The sequence below is a fragment of the Lissotriton helveticus genome, chromosome 10, assembly GCF_964261635.1.
Source record: "Lissotriton helveticus chromosome 10, aLisHel1.1, whole genome shotgun sequence".
In the NCBI taxonomy this organism is placed as follows: domain Eukaryota; kingdom Metazoa; phylum Chordata; class Amphibia; order Caudata; family Salamandridae; genus Lissotriton; species Lissotriton helveticus.
This window is the reverse complement of record NC_136071.1, coordinates 196,819,999-196,835,706: the sequence shown is the minus strand read 5'-3', so window position 1 is coordinate 196,835,706 and position 15,708 is coordinate 196,819,999. Positions and strand designations below refer to the sequence as shown.

Sequence of the window (15,708 nt, the reverse complement as noted above, 5' to 3'; positions counted from 1 at the left end):
GCCCCGCGGGGCAAAAAATTAAAAAAAAAATTTTTTTGCGATTTTACGCCGTAGAGTACGCGAACCGGGCAGCTCACCGGGCAGCTCACCGGGCAGCTAACCGGGCAGCTAACCGGCAGCGTAGCTGTCAACATTGTAAACAGTCCGGAGCGGCCGCCATCTTGTCTCTCGGTAGGTTCGAGAGACAAGATGTGGTGAAAAAAGAAGGGGGAAATGAAGGAAAGGGGGCAAGGTAAACCCCTCCTGACCCCCTAGGATTGATGAGGGGGATATCAAAGTCCCCCGCGATTTTTCGTGGTAGAGGCGCTTCCCGGTACGCGAACCGGGCAGCTAACCGGCAGCGTAACGGGAGTCCGCCATCTTGTGTTTTTGGAGCGTCCGGTTCGCATACCGGGTAGCGTCCCGGTAAGCGTAACAAGGGGAAAACCAAGAGAAACAGTAAAAAAAAAATTACGGGAATAGATTTCCAGCAAACTTGGCAAAATTGTAGGGACTGTTTGTTTGATGTGCCTTTGCAAGGCCTCAAGATATGTGTACGTGTGGATTTTGTCTAATTAAGGTTAAAAAAAATATATATATCTGTAAGCGTGCTCCGGCACGCTTACGTTACGGGTTTTGTTTGCGCTGCAGAGCCGATACGTCACGGTTATGCGACGCGTCATGAGGCGTCTCACGTGGCTACGTGATACGTCACGTAATAAAGAATATATTTTACAGCTATAGATATTAGCTTTTAAAAAACCAATGAAATTCACTGAAAAAACCATAGGTTATAGACCATATATAGTTAGGAATTTGCATTTACAAAACCTTGAAAATTCACTGAAAAAACCATAGGTTAGAGACCATATATAGTTAGCTGGACATTTTATTGACATAAAACCAATGAAATTCCATATATAGTTAGTTGCACTAACTATATATCGCGCACCCGCTATCCACTGCTGATGATGTCACATATTACATCATTCATGACATGGTCAGTGACATCACTGATGACATCACTGATGACATCTCAAATGACATCACTGATGACATCACTGATGGCATCACCCTTGCACATATTACATTGAAAAGTGCCAAAGTATCTGTAATCAAATTATAGACACATACACTATTTCTAGAAACTAAAATATAAATGCTAAAAACCAGCAGTAGTGAAACAGATTTGTGGTTACATTGGAAGCAGATTAAAACAGTGACAGGTATCATCCTCATACTATTAATTATTCCAGATAATGGTCACCAGAAATATTTTCCAAGAGGAGGTGGGGGTTGTTCTACTTTAAAAAGTGACGTCAGAATGTACAAGTGATGTCCTATTTTAGTGATCTTCTTTGGGAACTTCACAAGGCCTGTTCAAGAGACTTCTGCGTGCTGAGAGTTTAATGTTTCATCGACAGCTGAGAATGTAAGCAATAAAAGCCACAAGACGCAGCAGAAGCAAAATCAATCTGCTCTCATGAATCTGAATTATTTGGAAGTGTAGACTTACAAATGTGTTAACTTGCCATGGAACGTGTGCCAAAAGGCCACATACTTATTGGGGAGGTGAGTCCAGGGGATGTAGACAGGCCGACAATGTATATGCACTATACCTGAGCAGCAATACACAACAGACAACAGTGTTGTGAATGATTTTGCAGCTCATTTCAAATAAACATGTGAGGAAAGAGAGAGACCAAAGTTCGTCCCCTGCAAAATGCAGCCTAACACTTGCAAAAGCACTCAAAGGAAAACGATTCTTAAAATCTCTGCAGGATAAAAATGGCGCCTCAGTAACAGATATTGTATGGTTCGAATATCATATGCCATCAGAAAATGTTCTAAAATCTTATTCTAAAAGCTGCTATATCTTTGACATTCCTAATTTTTACCTCAGCTATTTTTATTTTTGTTGGTGATAAATTTCATCCAATAAAATACGTAATTCCAACAAAAAAAATGAAATAACCCGCCACTAAACGGGATAGGTGATATGTAATATCATACACTTGACTGCTGCACTTCGTATATTTGCAGTAGGGAAGTAAGGATGACTGGTGACACACCCACTCATGAGGCATGGCTGTCCACATTGTCAATGGTTTAATAAATATGATATCGCACGATTCACAGACGACTGCTTCGGAGACGGCCATGATAGACAAACTAATGTGACTGTATTAGACTATATGGCGTGGGACGTACGCCAACGAAGGGAGACGGGGGAGTTCTGCTTGTGTGGGAGCATTGTGTTTAAGACAATAAGTCACATTGACAAGCTGAATAAGTTCTGAGTTTGTGAGGAAGCCACGGTGTTGAACTTCATAAGACACTGGCCATGAGACAAATGACGCTGGCAAATGGCGTTCATTTTAGGGACTGGCCGGCTGACAATCGGAAAGCTTCAGTGGTTTGAAGGCGGGGACTCATCCATCTTCATCAGTACCACTAGGAACGAACCCGGCAGGAGGGGAAAAATGAGGAGGTTCTTTAAATAAAATAAAAAAGTGGACAAAAGGGTGAGAGCCATTGAGCTTTCACTGGCTGCCACCTATTCAGGGAATGAACAGATTCTGCCTCAGAATGCTTTAAGGAGACTAGGACCAAGGTCCACTCTGGGTCTTTTGACGCCTGCCATGCAGTTGGCTTGCCAGTTCAGAAAGTTCTGAGGCTGCTCGAGGGGGTTTGGGTACAGGCAACAGCAGTCTCTCCAGTTCCCACTGCAGTCACCCCTGTCGTTTCCTAGCCGAGGATGTGGAACTGGCAGACAACGCGCAAGTCACAATGGGCATCAGTCTTTGCGCTCCCCGCAGCAACCGCCTACAGTGTGCTTTAGTTGTGACACACAACTACCCTCTGGTGGCAGGATATAGCACTGTCTCTATGGGTGGTGATCCATCTCAATTGACAGATGGACTTCTAAATCGTGCATGGTGGGTATGCCTAACCACACCTTCCTCCCACATCAGAATGGCTCTCAGGGGAGCATCAGTCCATTTTCATGCAAGAGGTGTGAATTTTACTTTCCAAAGATGCCCTCAAGAGGGTGCAGGTTCCCACAAACAACACTACACGGAGTGTCTGTCCTTGACATCTGTCAGGCAAAATATTTGATCTGAGCCCACTCCACAGACCCTCCGCCCCGGAAAGGCACTACTTTAGTATCTATTCTAAAGATGAGAAATCTGTGGTTAGAGGTATCTGTCACAAGAACAAGTTAGGTACTTGAGGTAACACTCTTTCTAGTGGATACTCTATCTAACCGCAGATTCCTTACTGCTCTCACACCTTCCTGTTCTGTGCAGTGGTCTCTTTTTAGCATCTGAAATGTCCCAAATTAGAGATTTACACCCTGGTACTGCCAATTTGTCTACTCCTGGCCAAGCGAGATATCTCCATGCACTGGAAGGCGAAGAAGGGCCCAAGTGTCACTAGGTGGAAAGTAGAGCTCCTCAAATGGGCTGAATGTGAAGGTGTGATTAGGCTGCAGAAAGTGAGAGGGTGCTTGAGGCGGCGAGATCTTGGGAAGGGTTAGTGGCAGAGCCTAAATCCCCCACGAACACTGAGGATGGAGAAACCGTAGGTGATTCCCCAGAAGTATTAGAGTGAGTCGCAGACAGTTGTAGGTATCTTGGAAACTAGAGAGTTGCTACTAGGAACGGCATTTTACCGCCTGGAATGGTTGTGTTCCCCTGTGGTGCTACCCAATCCACGCCAGCACACACAATGGAGAACTGATTTACTGTAGATTAATGTCCTGAATGTACGTGACACACCTAGGGGCGAGGGAAGAGAGTTCTACACTACGAAATGCGTACCTGTAAGGGACGAACACCGTGAGTGAATACTGAGCTACCGGAATATTCAGGCTGGTGATTATTCTGTATGACACTTGCTGTTTTAATTGTATCCCATGATGGCTAATGACTATGTCACTGCACAGCAGAGTTGTGACATAATGCCTCCATGTAACCTATGTGAAACTTAATAAAGTCTGTTTACAAAAAAAAGGAACATATTCAGTTAGCTACAGTCAACGGCCGAGATGTAGAAAAATTCTTGCGTGACTGTATTTGGTCATACCAGACTTTACCTAACCTCATCACAAGTGTTTCAACTTTTGTATATATTAAAGGGAGGGAACCTGGCACCAAAAGGAACCCCTTTCGGTTGGGTGGAGGAAAATGAGTGAATATAGATGATTCCAAAGCTCATAAGAAAATACAGCAACATCAAGAAAAATATTAAAATTGGTATGACAAACAAACATGGGGTGAAATTACACAACTGGAAAGAAGGTTATTGGGTAGAAGTAAGAAGAAGTACCAAAAAGCACCAAAATCTAAATAAATACTAACCTCCTCGTCAAATAACCAAAGTGTACCGTAATGTGTTACAGTTAGACTATGAACAAATATGGAGTTCAGACAAACTTGTTAAACATGATGGTAATTAGTGTTCCATTATATATGTTCCTAAAGTAATCCACTCATTAAGGAAGGAAGATGTGTTGTAATTAATTAAATTATCAAACTGTACATCAAATAGTATTTGCCACATAATCTATCAATTGCAGATTTTAACAAAAAAATAGTTTCTAGTTCAAACGGTTCAAAAGTTAATAACAATGATGTTGCTTTTTGCTATATTTGGGTATTAAATGGTACTAATGCGGTGCAACCAATGCCCAAATAATGTTACCAAGTTTTAAAATGTCAAAATAACGAAGTAATATTGTTACAAATTGTGCTGCATTATGTCGCATATTTTGCCTTTTCTCGCCGCATTAATTGCTCAACTCCGCTGCATAATTTGGCCCGCTCCTGCCTGTCGCTTAATTCCAGGGGTCCTGTATATGGCATGTATATTGCACAGTATTGCTTACATGCACAAAAAGACAATTGTTACTCTCGCCAGAAAAACGCTGCTTTCTTACCTACTGATAGGGAAGAGTTTTTCCTTTTTGCCAGCATGCTGAATTTGCAAATTCTTTTCCCTGGCAAAAAAAAGCAATTCCATCTTGCCCTGGTGGAAGTTAACACCACGTTGTCCTGGCTTATTTATGCAGTACTACATACCCCCTTACCCTTGTATGTATTCCCAAAGTTGCGATTAGATTTGTTGTTTTATGCCTAATATTTTAGGATGAAAACATAAAACCTGATTCAGGAGAAAAGTATAAAACTACGGAAGTAGTTTCACGCTTCTCTTAAACATACTTTTGAAATGTTTTGCCATTCACAAAACAGTCCCAATACTGTGCCTGAGAAGCTGGCTCAAGGCCAGGTTTTCCAGATGTACTAGAGGGAATATCAGGTGGCCCTTCCCATGGGCTCCCCTTTCTCTGATACGCTGAATCATTTGTGAGTACGGGAACCTGTACTCCAGGAATGATTTGTTATGTCCTCTGTCATGCCTTTGTGAATCAGCCCTGAAATGTCCAACTCCATATTGGTAAAAGTCCAAAAAAACCAAGTGTATATTAATATTTCCAAAATATTCTAATTTTAGATCTTATAAGGACGAATTTACCAAGGCATGTAGAAGTACTTAAAAAAGTACAACAGGAGTACAGATGTATATATTCCAAAATGGATTTGTGAATAAGTCCCACAACGTAAAATTATGCACAGAATAAAATGCTGCCTGATGTGAAAATTCAAATGTTTCTCCTTTACTTCTCTTCCAAGCAAAGCCCAGACCCTTTGCAGGGTGGGAAAGGGTCAGAGTGGGATGTCAGCTAATGACGACACCTTAAGGCACCAACTCCACACCCCTCGCCTGGTGCTTACTGATTTGTAATTCTACGAAGTGGTGGCAGAGAATTACATAGTAGTAAAACAATTTACACATTTTAAGAATCCTGACAAACATAAAATGAAGTATTTTCCAGCGATAAAGTTACTTTTACAGTGAAATGTTCACATGATATTGTAGTTACCACTGCTTCGCTTAAATTGTCTAAGACTGTCTAAGATTTAACTTCTTGGAAACTGTGTCGCACTGTGGAGTTTGCCCAGTCAGCCCTTTGCTTTTCTTTGCAGAAGAGAATTGATGATGCCTGCAGAAATAGTGGTTATGTGGGTATACATTCATCTGGCACTGTACTCCAACAAATAATTCAGTTCAATTGCTATATGCCAGCTAATCTAACAACATTGGAAGGGCTTTTACTTGGAACCAGTGTGGGTCAGATTTGTGTGTCATGTTGGATACAGGCATGAAAATCCTATTGCCCGACTCGACTCACAAGCTTACTTCCATGCGGTTGTTTAACTAATCTGTCGAAATCTGGAGCAAATCAATGGTAAATCACACATACTTACAGATAAATGTTATGTGCATCAGGCCCTTGATACCGGAGTTGTGCTATTGACATATGCTCAAGGCATAGACGATTTTCCATATTTGGAATTTAGGAAAAAAAAATGCTGCCACTTTGTTTGACTCTCTCTGCCTGATACATTATGTACCGAAATGTGGAGTATCAGTTTGGTTAAATGTGCTTCTTCTCATTGTAATTGTATGCTTAACATTTTGCAACACAATTAAAATGGTGCTCACAATTCTATCTAATGTATAGTCTCATTGTAATGCCTTAAGGAGTTATTTAATTCTCATGTTGATTCTATTCTTTTTTTTAGTGGGTACTTCAATGAGTATCTCAGAAACAGAACATATACCCAATCATTCAGGAGTCTCCATTCAAGTGCTGTCGCCAACTCCACAAAATTCAGTCATCCTGACCTGATCTGTCCATGCGGTCTTCATACCTTAGAAAGCGTGTGTATAAAATGTATTTGTCGATAAACCTACAATAAAGCAGTACTGTGTATAGTATTTGATGAATGGATGCTGTTGAAGTAGTTCATCTAGGGCTTTCAACCACGTTCTATGCCTTTTTAAATGTTTACTGCATCTTAAAGACTTCTTTGCATTTATTATCTGCATTGACTATTATACAAACATGTGATGTGTTCTCTGAAATGTAGAAATAATTATACACATTCCCATTTCCTTCTTCACAAATGCGACTATTTAAAGTTTGCCACTACTAGGTAAATTGAATACTGTGGTAAACTGTAGTCTGGAAGATTTGTCCTCGATCAAAATGTTTATTGATATACTGATACTGAATAGCCGGGCAAATCTGCCTGTTTTGAAACAAGGAGAGATCCTTGTCCTACTTTAAAATAGAGAAATAGTCCAACTCTGAGTTGGCAACGTATGTGCATGTGCATTATTTTGTATTTTTAAAAATACCCTAGACAATAAACAAATAAAACAATAACAATAAGCAAAGTTTGCCGCGTTTGTCATCTGTTACCACACATATTTGTTCTAAGGTCATCAACTACACCCTTGTTTACTTGGTACAGCCAACTCGGCGGTAGACCTTTCTTAGGCTGCCCAGCTATTCATTTCTACCATGTGGCCTCCAATCTGATGCACCTGAGAGAACACTAAGTATAGGTGTTTCGTGGAAGATTGTTTCACTCTCTTTAAAGCTTGCGGGGTACATATTTGTGATTGGTTGGATTGGGACACTGCCATAGCAAGTCACAGTGTTTATCTTTGAATGACTCAATGTATGTAATGGCATTTCTATAGCATGTGTAGATGGAAGCACCATCCTTACATAATCTCCTTTGATTGTACTAGTTTACGATTTTGAAGTATATTAAAGGATGTTTCACAGGAGCTCCATTAACCTTCACCCTCCAAATTGCCAGATATGCCCTAGTTAAAGGAGCGTTTGCTCAACTGATTCACCAAACAGAAGTGATGTCTCCCACCTCACATAATTAAACACCCACCTCGTAGGATTAAATAAGCTAAAAAGATTGCAATTGACTGCCTAATTGGGTGAAATTAATAAACCTTTGATATAAGAGAATGAATTCTTAATTGAGTGGTTCAGCATGTTAAGGATGATTGTTAAAGTGGTGGATGGAGAGAAGGTGTAACAAAATACACACAGAATGACACATGATAAAGTCATCATAAATTACATTATTATTAAGGAAATTTATAAAGCTTTGTTCAGGATCGATGGTGCTGGAACAGTGATACCTTCAAAGGCCAAATGATTCAATTAATGAACTCTTGAAGACATCACCATTTTCTAATTCCATAAACTCAGTATGTTACCTTTATCCACAAACACATTGTAGGATATTACGCTGATACAATAATGAAGGTGAACCTTAATTGTAGGATGAGACTCTCAATGTATACTCTGCTTTGCCTGACTAAGCTGCTTGGAATTCTCCACTCACCCATGCAGTGGAACTCCACATCACCATGGTTCCCGTGGGAGTAAGCAAAGACTTCATATAGCCCAGACAAGCTTCACTGTAGAGAAATATGGCTAGGCAGTTCCTACCGTCACTCGTGATCACAGGTAAAAAAGCCCATGTGTCAATCATCGACATAATGTTTAAGCAGTATACGTCCTTGTAATATTTTGTTCTGTGTAGCTATTGAGAAACCCCTTGTTTTTGAAGAGAGCACCAAGAACTTCTGATCTTGAGATGGATCTCTTGTTATTCAATACAGTGGTATAACACAAAATGATGGTCCTTTTCCACAGAATGTGACGAGGGGCCATTTATTATCCCATATCTTGCAGACAATAATTGTTTTTGGGCTAAATGGGCCCCCGAAGGGTTGAGGGGCACCTGAAGGGTTGGGATCCACCATCTACCGCAGGGGCCTGCGTTACACCCTTGAGCCAATAATGGCATGAACAGTGTACAAGAAAATGTTATGTTATATGCCACATAGTGTATAATAATCTTCTGTTTAGGTAAGACAGTTGCCACAAACATAGTAAGTAAATAGTAGAACCTTTATTTTCTTGAGAACAGCATTTTGAAAATAAAACATATCTGCCCATGCATGACAGCCTTTTTCAGTCTCAATTCTTATATACAGCAATTATAGTACATAGTGATTGTCTTGAAATTCATTCAATTCTACTTTTCGGATATCAGGATGCACCCCAGGAGGAAAAAATACATTATAAAAATACATACAATAAATAAACCATACATTCAAAACTAGTTTTAATTCTGACCCTTTTTAACAACGTTACCAGCAATGAATTTTGTCAAGATGGTATGAAATTAGACCTCTTTCTGAAAGCTACAATGCTCCCTTTCAGTTGACATGACATTTCCAGAGGAGACAACTAAGAATCCAAAGTATTGGGTTCCAAGACCTAGCTCATGTCGCGGTAACTGACCAGACTGATCAGTGGTACCTGCCAAGAAAGAAACATTTCTTTCTAGTGTCCCCTCACTCACCAGGGTTGCCCCACGGTGACATGCTTCATCATTGGGGCCCTCCCAATTCTCTACGAAAAGGGGCGTGCTGCGACTCACGAACTACGCAGGAGCACTTCAAAGTGAGAGACTATGTGTAGTGCAAAGTGGTGGAGTGGGTGTGAGTGTATTAAAAATACCATGCTTAGTGGGCCTCAATATATTTATTTTGCTCCTAGACAGGTATATTAAAAATGGGGTAAGTATCACTGCTAACCAACCTATAATGAGGACTGGTTCAGTGAACGGTCAACATGTTTCATGCTACCCCTAGCATTTCATCAGGACCATGCAGGGACCAGCCCTGCATTTGCCACTCCTAAGTCCCTTTGGAGTGGCAAATGCAGGGCTGGTCCTGATGAAATGCTAGGGGTAGCATGAAACATGTTGACCATTCACTGAACCAGTCCTTAGGAAAGTATAGATTTATGTATTTCAAGGTTTGGTGATGTGGACTCATGAAGAGTAAATATATGCTTTCCTACATATACTTACCTTCACAGTATTGTGGTAGGCAATATTCTGGTTACAACATTTTTGTAGGATAATATTTTTGTATTCGAAATTTTGACATACAACTGATAAGTGTAGGCCGTTGCAAAGATTGCCACCAGAATGAGGGGCCAATACACACACCATCATAAGCAGAAAAGATTCTGTTTGTACTTGGGGCGGGGGTGTAATGCTCCCAGAAACTCAGAGTTAGGTGTGCAGGACCATCACTTCACTTATAATATCAGACATCTTAGCACAGGCTCTAAATTTCTTTCAATTGACCCATACTAAATGTTTTTTCAATTAAACATTTCTTTTGCTGAATGAGTAAATTGATATGTCAGCCTTGGAAAGGGGCATTGTAGCTTTCACAGCATGTCCGGTTGAATGATTACTGGACAACAATATAATAACAATTGTGCTTAAACGTATGCAATGCTTCATCAAAGATGATCTATATTAGATTATACTGATGAAAGAAAAATCTGTCTTCATTGTACAACAGAGTACCTTAAAGTGCCTCATTCTTTAAAACATGGTAGTACATGATGTAATATTATAAATTCGTTTTGGCAAAGAGGAAAACAACTACTCTTCATACTTGCTCAGCAGACATTTACAAAGGGGTTATATTATATTGCCACTCTCTCACTACAGATTGTATTGCTAGGATCTTTTTCATAATAAAATCTATTTACAACTAAATACCAACAAATTAAACCAACAGTTTTTGGCTGAACTCTGAAAGTCACTGTATAGCAGTCAATATAATTTCTGCGTGAACCCTACTTGGTAGTGGCAGCAGTTCAGCTTGGTTCCATGTGAAAACAGACATAAACTACATCAACTACAAAAACACAGGCTCAAAAACTGCACTACCAAAACTTCTACAATGCATAAATATTTAGCTCCTAAACATTATACTAGTGTTACGCTCCTGCACAGACCCAAACTCACTTCACAGATAGTGAACAACTGGGATATTTATTTCACATTGTAAATCTAGCCCTAAAATATTTGGGGGACATAACTGAGAGTGAATTTAATTGCATTTCAACATTTGTAGAGAGATATTCATGCATGATAAATATTTTAGTAGAAGCCCTTTTTGGAGCTGTAGTTTTGAGGCATGTGTTTCTGATTTTCACATTTACTTTTCATCTATTTTTTCTATTCATACTAATTCAACATTATTTCACTACAGAGATGAGATGAGCGCATTTTACGTGCAGACGCTTTAGGGAAACCTATTCACTAGGCTCCATGCAATTGACGAAAGTGCAGGATATTTGTACAGGAGAAATGGCATATTGGATAATTCCATTTCCAGATGCATAGGGTAGGACAAACAGCGGTTGAAAAGACTGGTGACCATGATTACTTGGATGAAAGGTCACATTAAGAGAACACCACGCCCCTGCTGCTTTTTATGATTTTATATATGAACAAAGTTGCCAGTGTTTTATAGGTATAGAGGTGCCATTTGCATAAAAATACCTATTTGAGGAAAGACCACGAGGAAGTCGTAGGTTGAAACTATGTATTGCAGCCATAAAGGTTATACATTTTTTTTTGAAAATCACGTTCTGTGATTTTTAGGAAAGCACCATGTATTATTTTACAGATTGTAATATGTGTTAGTGGCGTATGATCTCCTTGAACCCTTTGCCACAGGTGTTTTGTTGACAGAAATGTTTATTAAACTATGTATCGTTATATTGGGAGATGTATTTTACCTTTTTTTGTGCTAGTTGATGCTGTGATCAAAGGATATTGGCTTATAATGCACAGCCTCCTATTCCCTCTACCATCCCTAAGTACATGTCCCGCCCCCAACTACTTCATATACATTTTTGGGATTGGTTCTCCATATTTCCAGAGGATATAACAGCAACTGCAAATCAAATCAGCTTGTCAGTATGTAATTGCATAGAAATGCTAGGGACGTCAAACTTCTACCTCCCTTTCTTCAAATACATGTCAAGTATTTACATCATTCAGTGACAACAGAAGTGCAGTCTGTTCCAGGTATTGACACACATTACTGCAGCATTACCTCTACAAAAAGCTACACATTTAGTATTGTATCCGTCATAAATGAAAACATCATACATTAGTACATGTAATGAAAACCACAAGTTCTCTTACAGTAAATTGCAGAACCTTCAGATGCCTCAAAAACAATAGAACCACTTTACTTAACAGTTCAATATGTAACATACAGGTGTTTAAGGTAAATTAAGAATTAGGTATTATAAATGAATTGATATTTCTCTCCGAAGGAGATTTGTGAGGTTTTCCTTTGTCAGGACAAGATTAACTTTTTTCATAAATGTGTTGCTGGTAAGATGCACCACTTGTGCTCACTACACCTATGTTTTTGGAAAACACTTAGAAAAGTGAATGTTCCTAGAGTATATTTTACTCTGTTCTGGTTAATAGCAGAGCCTGCACTGAAGGCTGCTTAAACCCTCAATACCCTTGTCAACTTGGTTAGAGAATGATGGCAGCTTGGAAGTTGGAGAAACAGAAAACATATTTGCCTTCACACTCCTATTCAGCTCAACTCTGTCATGGGAAGCATCAGGGTCTACTTCAGGGCAATCCAATGTGGATTAGGAAGGACAGGTCCAAGTCTGGTTGGATTTATCGTATGAACATTTTTCATACCTGGCTATACCGAATCCAGCCGGCCTGGATCTATGTGGGACTTTGTTTAGTGAGTGAGAGGATGCATTGCATTTAATGTGGTATTATTGGATAGAATCATGAAAAACATTGATGACCATGTCAAATATGAGATCATGCTTCCAAATAAAGTGACCACCGACATCCAGGTCATTATGAACACTGTTTGCAGCCCTTGACTTTGGTGTGATAGCCTAATGCATTCTGAGTTCTAGTATTGTTTTACTTCCATTAAAAAAATTTGACTACCACACCTGAAACCAATGATGTGTAGCAATGAAAAGTTCAGGACTGAAGAAAGTGTTTGTAATGACCTGACTGAGGAGGTCACTTTTTTTCCAAACCTGCAAACTCAGTTGACATGTTCTAGAGATAGCTGGGGAGCTATTTATAGAACGATTGCTGAAAAATCACCAGCTTTGCACAAGGGTGAATTTTATGTCCTATTCTAAGAGCAAACATGAAAGAGCACCACAGCTGATGACAAACCCTGCAAGCAGATGTGAGAGACCAGCCCAGGTTTGAATAGCGGTCATCCTTTGACTCTCTGCTCAGAGTTCAGAGGATCCACACATTGTTATGCTGGTTGCAGTGAACTGCACATCTGGACCAAACGTTGTGTGTCCTGCAGTGACTCGATGGCAATTTTAATAACTGGTCTTTTGCTACCTCGATCTGATTTATTCAATCTCTAACCTTAGTTTCCACTTGGGTTCTCAAGAAGGAGATATTCTCATGTAAGGTGCCATTATACACCAGGTAGAAGACAACAGGGTCACCCTTGCCATCATCCTTGCCCGAACCCTTGATCTTAATCAGTATCGCCACAACTTTTGAACTTGTAGTCTGGCTAGGGAGACTTCTGGACACTGTTTCAAAATAACAAGTATTCCAGTCCCCATAAAAACCTTATAAGGTCTGGTGTTAGGTGGGGCATTAACCAAGACCTTTTGATTTTGCTAATATTAGATATATCTCATACTTACTTATAGGGCCTTCAACCAGCCCTTTTCATCTACTGGTCTCTTATTGTATCATTGACATTTTATTTCCACCCTCTAAAGCGCACAGCATGGTGCAAAGAGTCAATCCCCTACAGACATTGGCAAACTCCACTTTTAGGGACGGCATTCTGCCCTTCCATTACTATGTCAATGAGTGCTTTTAGAGACCAAAAACATGTTTGCTTCCAGGCACCGTTTTTTTTTTTAGAATGACCAGGTCCTAGCACCTTCCCCAATAATAAAGCTTTAAAAGTAAATCCCCAAATAATCATTGACAAAGCCAAAAGCCTGGCAGATGACGCCAGACCTATTGGAGTTGGCAATACTTGCTTTTTAAGGTGCAAAGACTATAGAATTTTCGAGCTATGTTAATATTGAAACATTACAGGATAAGAACTGCTTTTAGATTGGACTCAATAGCAAGGGTTAGCTATGACTTCGAGAAATACCCATAACAACATTTGTGGTTTGTGATACTCTTTTTTTGGTGATGTGATATCAATTCTTTCATTTTATGCAATTTTCAGTACACCTTGTTACATCATTGAAATGATTACCAACTAGAACGCATGTAGCTTTAACAAATGATCAAATAATATCTTTCTTTTACATACATTCCCAACTTTTTGCGCATACATTGTCCGTGTTACATGATCATGAGCACAGAGACAGAAGAAAAGGTTTCAAACAATGAGGGTGTGATGAAAATTATATGCATTCAATGTTAAAGAACAGGTGGAATGGTTTGCTGAAAATGTAGGTGACCAAGGTAAAAGAATGAACTTGAGAGAAAATGTCTGCTAGTCTTATAACTCCTCCTCCATCACCCAAATCACTAAAATGCCTATCTGCACCATTGAGAGTAAACTAGCTGTGCCAATGATGCTTAGGAGAAAGGTCCTTCAAGCGTACATGGTTACATGAGATGTTCTCTGGCTATCCCAATCTGTGGTATGGCATAAACAAAATGTTGACTGGGCCCATGCTTTACGCATAGAACACCAAGATTGTTCACCCACAAACTCCAATAACTCGGCATCATAAACCTCAATGTTGCCTCCACATTGACTCTGCATTAGAGTAGAAGTAGGTTATCTACCTCCATCTCTTGAAATCGTTTTGAAATTGACTGCAATTTCAAAACATGCATTGCACATAGTATGCCAGGTGGGGGTCTTTTCACCAATCCTGGTGGTTCTATAATCCTTTATATGAGGACGAGTGCTCAGTTTGCCATATTGCTTTGCTTAACCGTAAATTGATTGTTACAGCTCTGCACAACTAAATGCCACACACAAGTGTAACAGTTTCCCCCTCTCCTGTGTGACCAATCCAGTTTAGGTTTGGCTAATTTGTTGCAGTTAGTGGAAACGGCTGGCCATGATGGGCCTATGGAGTCTTCTGGTCTAGGTAAATATTTGTTCTCGTGAAGGGGAGCACCTATACAGTGTTCCTGTCTGGGGGCACTTCACTATCTATAACCTTGTTTGGGTATGGTTTGAACAAAGGGTGTCAACCCGAGTATTAATGTATGTAATCAAGGAACTTCTCCAGTTAAGAATAAAATTGCTAACCATACACCACAAACCCTGCCTACTTGCAGACCGTAGTGTCAAATTAACGTTATGTAACAAAGTGTGTTTTGATTTAAATACCAAAAATGTTGACTTTTCTGGCACAATGTAGGTAACAGATACAGCGGGATATACTTGTCCATTTGAAAGTGAGTATAATACAATTCAAATGTAATTCAGATTTGAGTTACTACAACATTAGCCTCTTGTGGTTAGCTTATCATTTCAACAGTGTTCACATTTACAGAAGATCCTATTGTTTATGACTTCCAAAGCTTCAGGACGTTTTGCATCTTTGTCTTGCTAGAGTTATAGATTCTCCCTTTCATAGACAGTACCAGTGAATAAAATCTGTGGTAAAGACACTTATTCCCTGGAATCTATTGCTTTTCACCAGTGGGGTCTTCCAATGTAACTTGGTGGAGCAGTTGGGATCTGAAAATAAGGATATAACAAGTCCATAACCACAAACTCTACTGTTCATCATTGTTAGCGTACAATACTTAAGGCATCTAACAGCACAGAGATATAATTCTACAGTAATACTACATGTCATATGATAAATAAGATTCCCTTAAGACTTCCTCCTGTCTTCCTAGAGAACCCTCATAGTGTTGGTGATCGCCCAAGGACATT

The 15,708-nt window shown here is 39.7% G+C and overlaps 2 protein-coding genes across 5 annotated transcripts in view; one reads left to right on the top strand and one right to left on the bottom strand.

The window, feature by feature from the left end:
• IQCK (IQ motif containing K) overlaps positions 1-7,287 on the top strand; it is a 632,757-nt gene extending 625,470 nt beyond the window's left edge. For all 3 annotated transcript variants that reach the window (XM_078665098.1, XM_078665097.1, XM_078665096.1), the window contains exon 13: positions 6,630-7,287. In XM_078665098.1, the coding sequence (XP_078521224.1) occupies positions 6,630-6,736 (107 nt within the window). In that variant the 3' untranslated portion in view covers positions 6,737-7,287. The remainder of the gene's footprint in view (positions 1-6,629) is intronic.
• GPRC5B (G protein-coupled receptor class C group 5 member B) overlaps positions 1-15,708 on the bottom strand; it is a 168,597-nt gene that overhangs the window by 68,650 nt on the left and 84,239 nt on the right. The window contains exon 4 of one of the 2 annotated variants that reach the window (XM_078665103.1): positions 12,855-15,507. The exons of the other annotated variant lie outside the window; for it this stretch is intronic. Coding sequence (XP_078521229.1) covers positions 15,463-15,507 — 45 coding nt within the window. The 3' untranslated portion in view covers positions 12,855-15,462. Of the gene's footprint in view, positions 1-12,854; positions 15,508-15,708 lie in introns of those variants that run through there. 2 annotated transcript variants of the gene reach the window in all.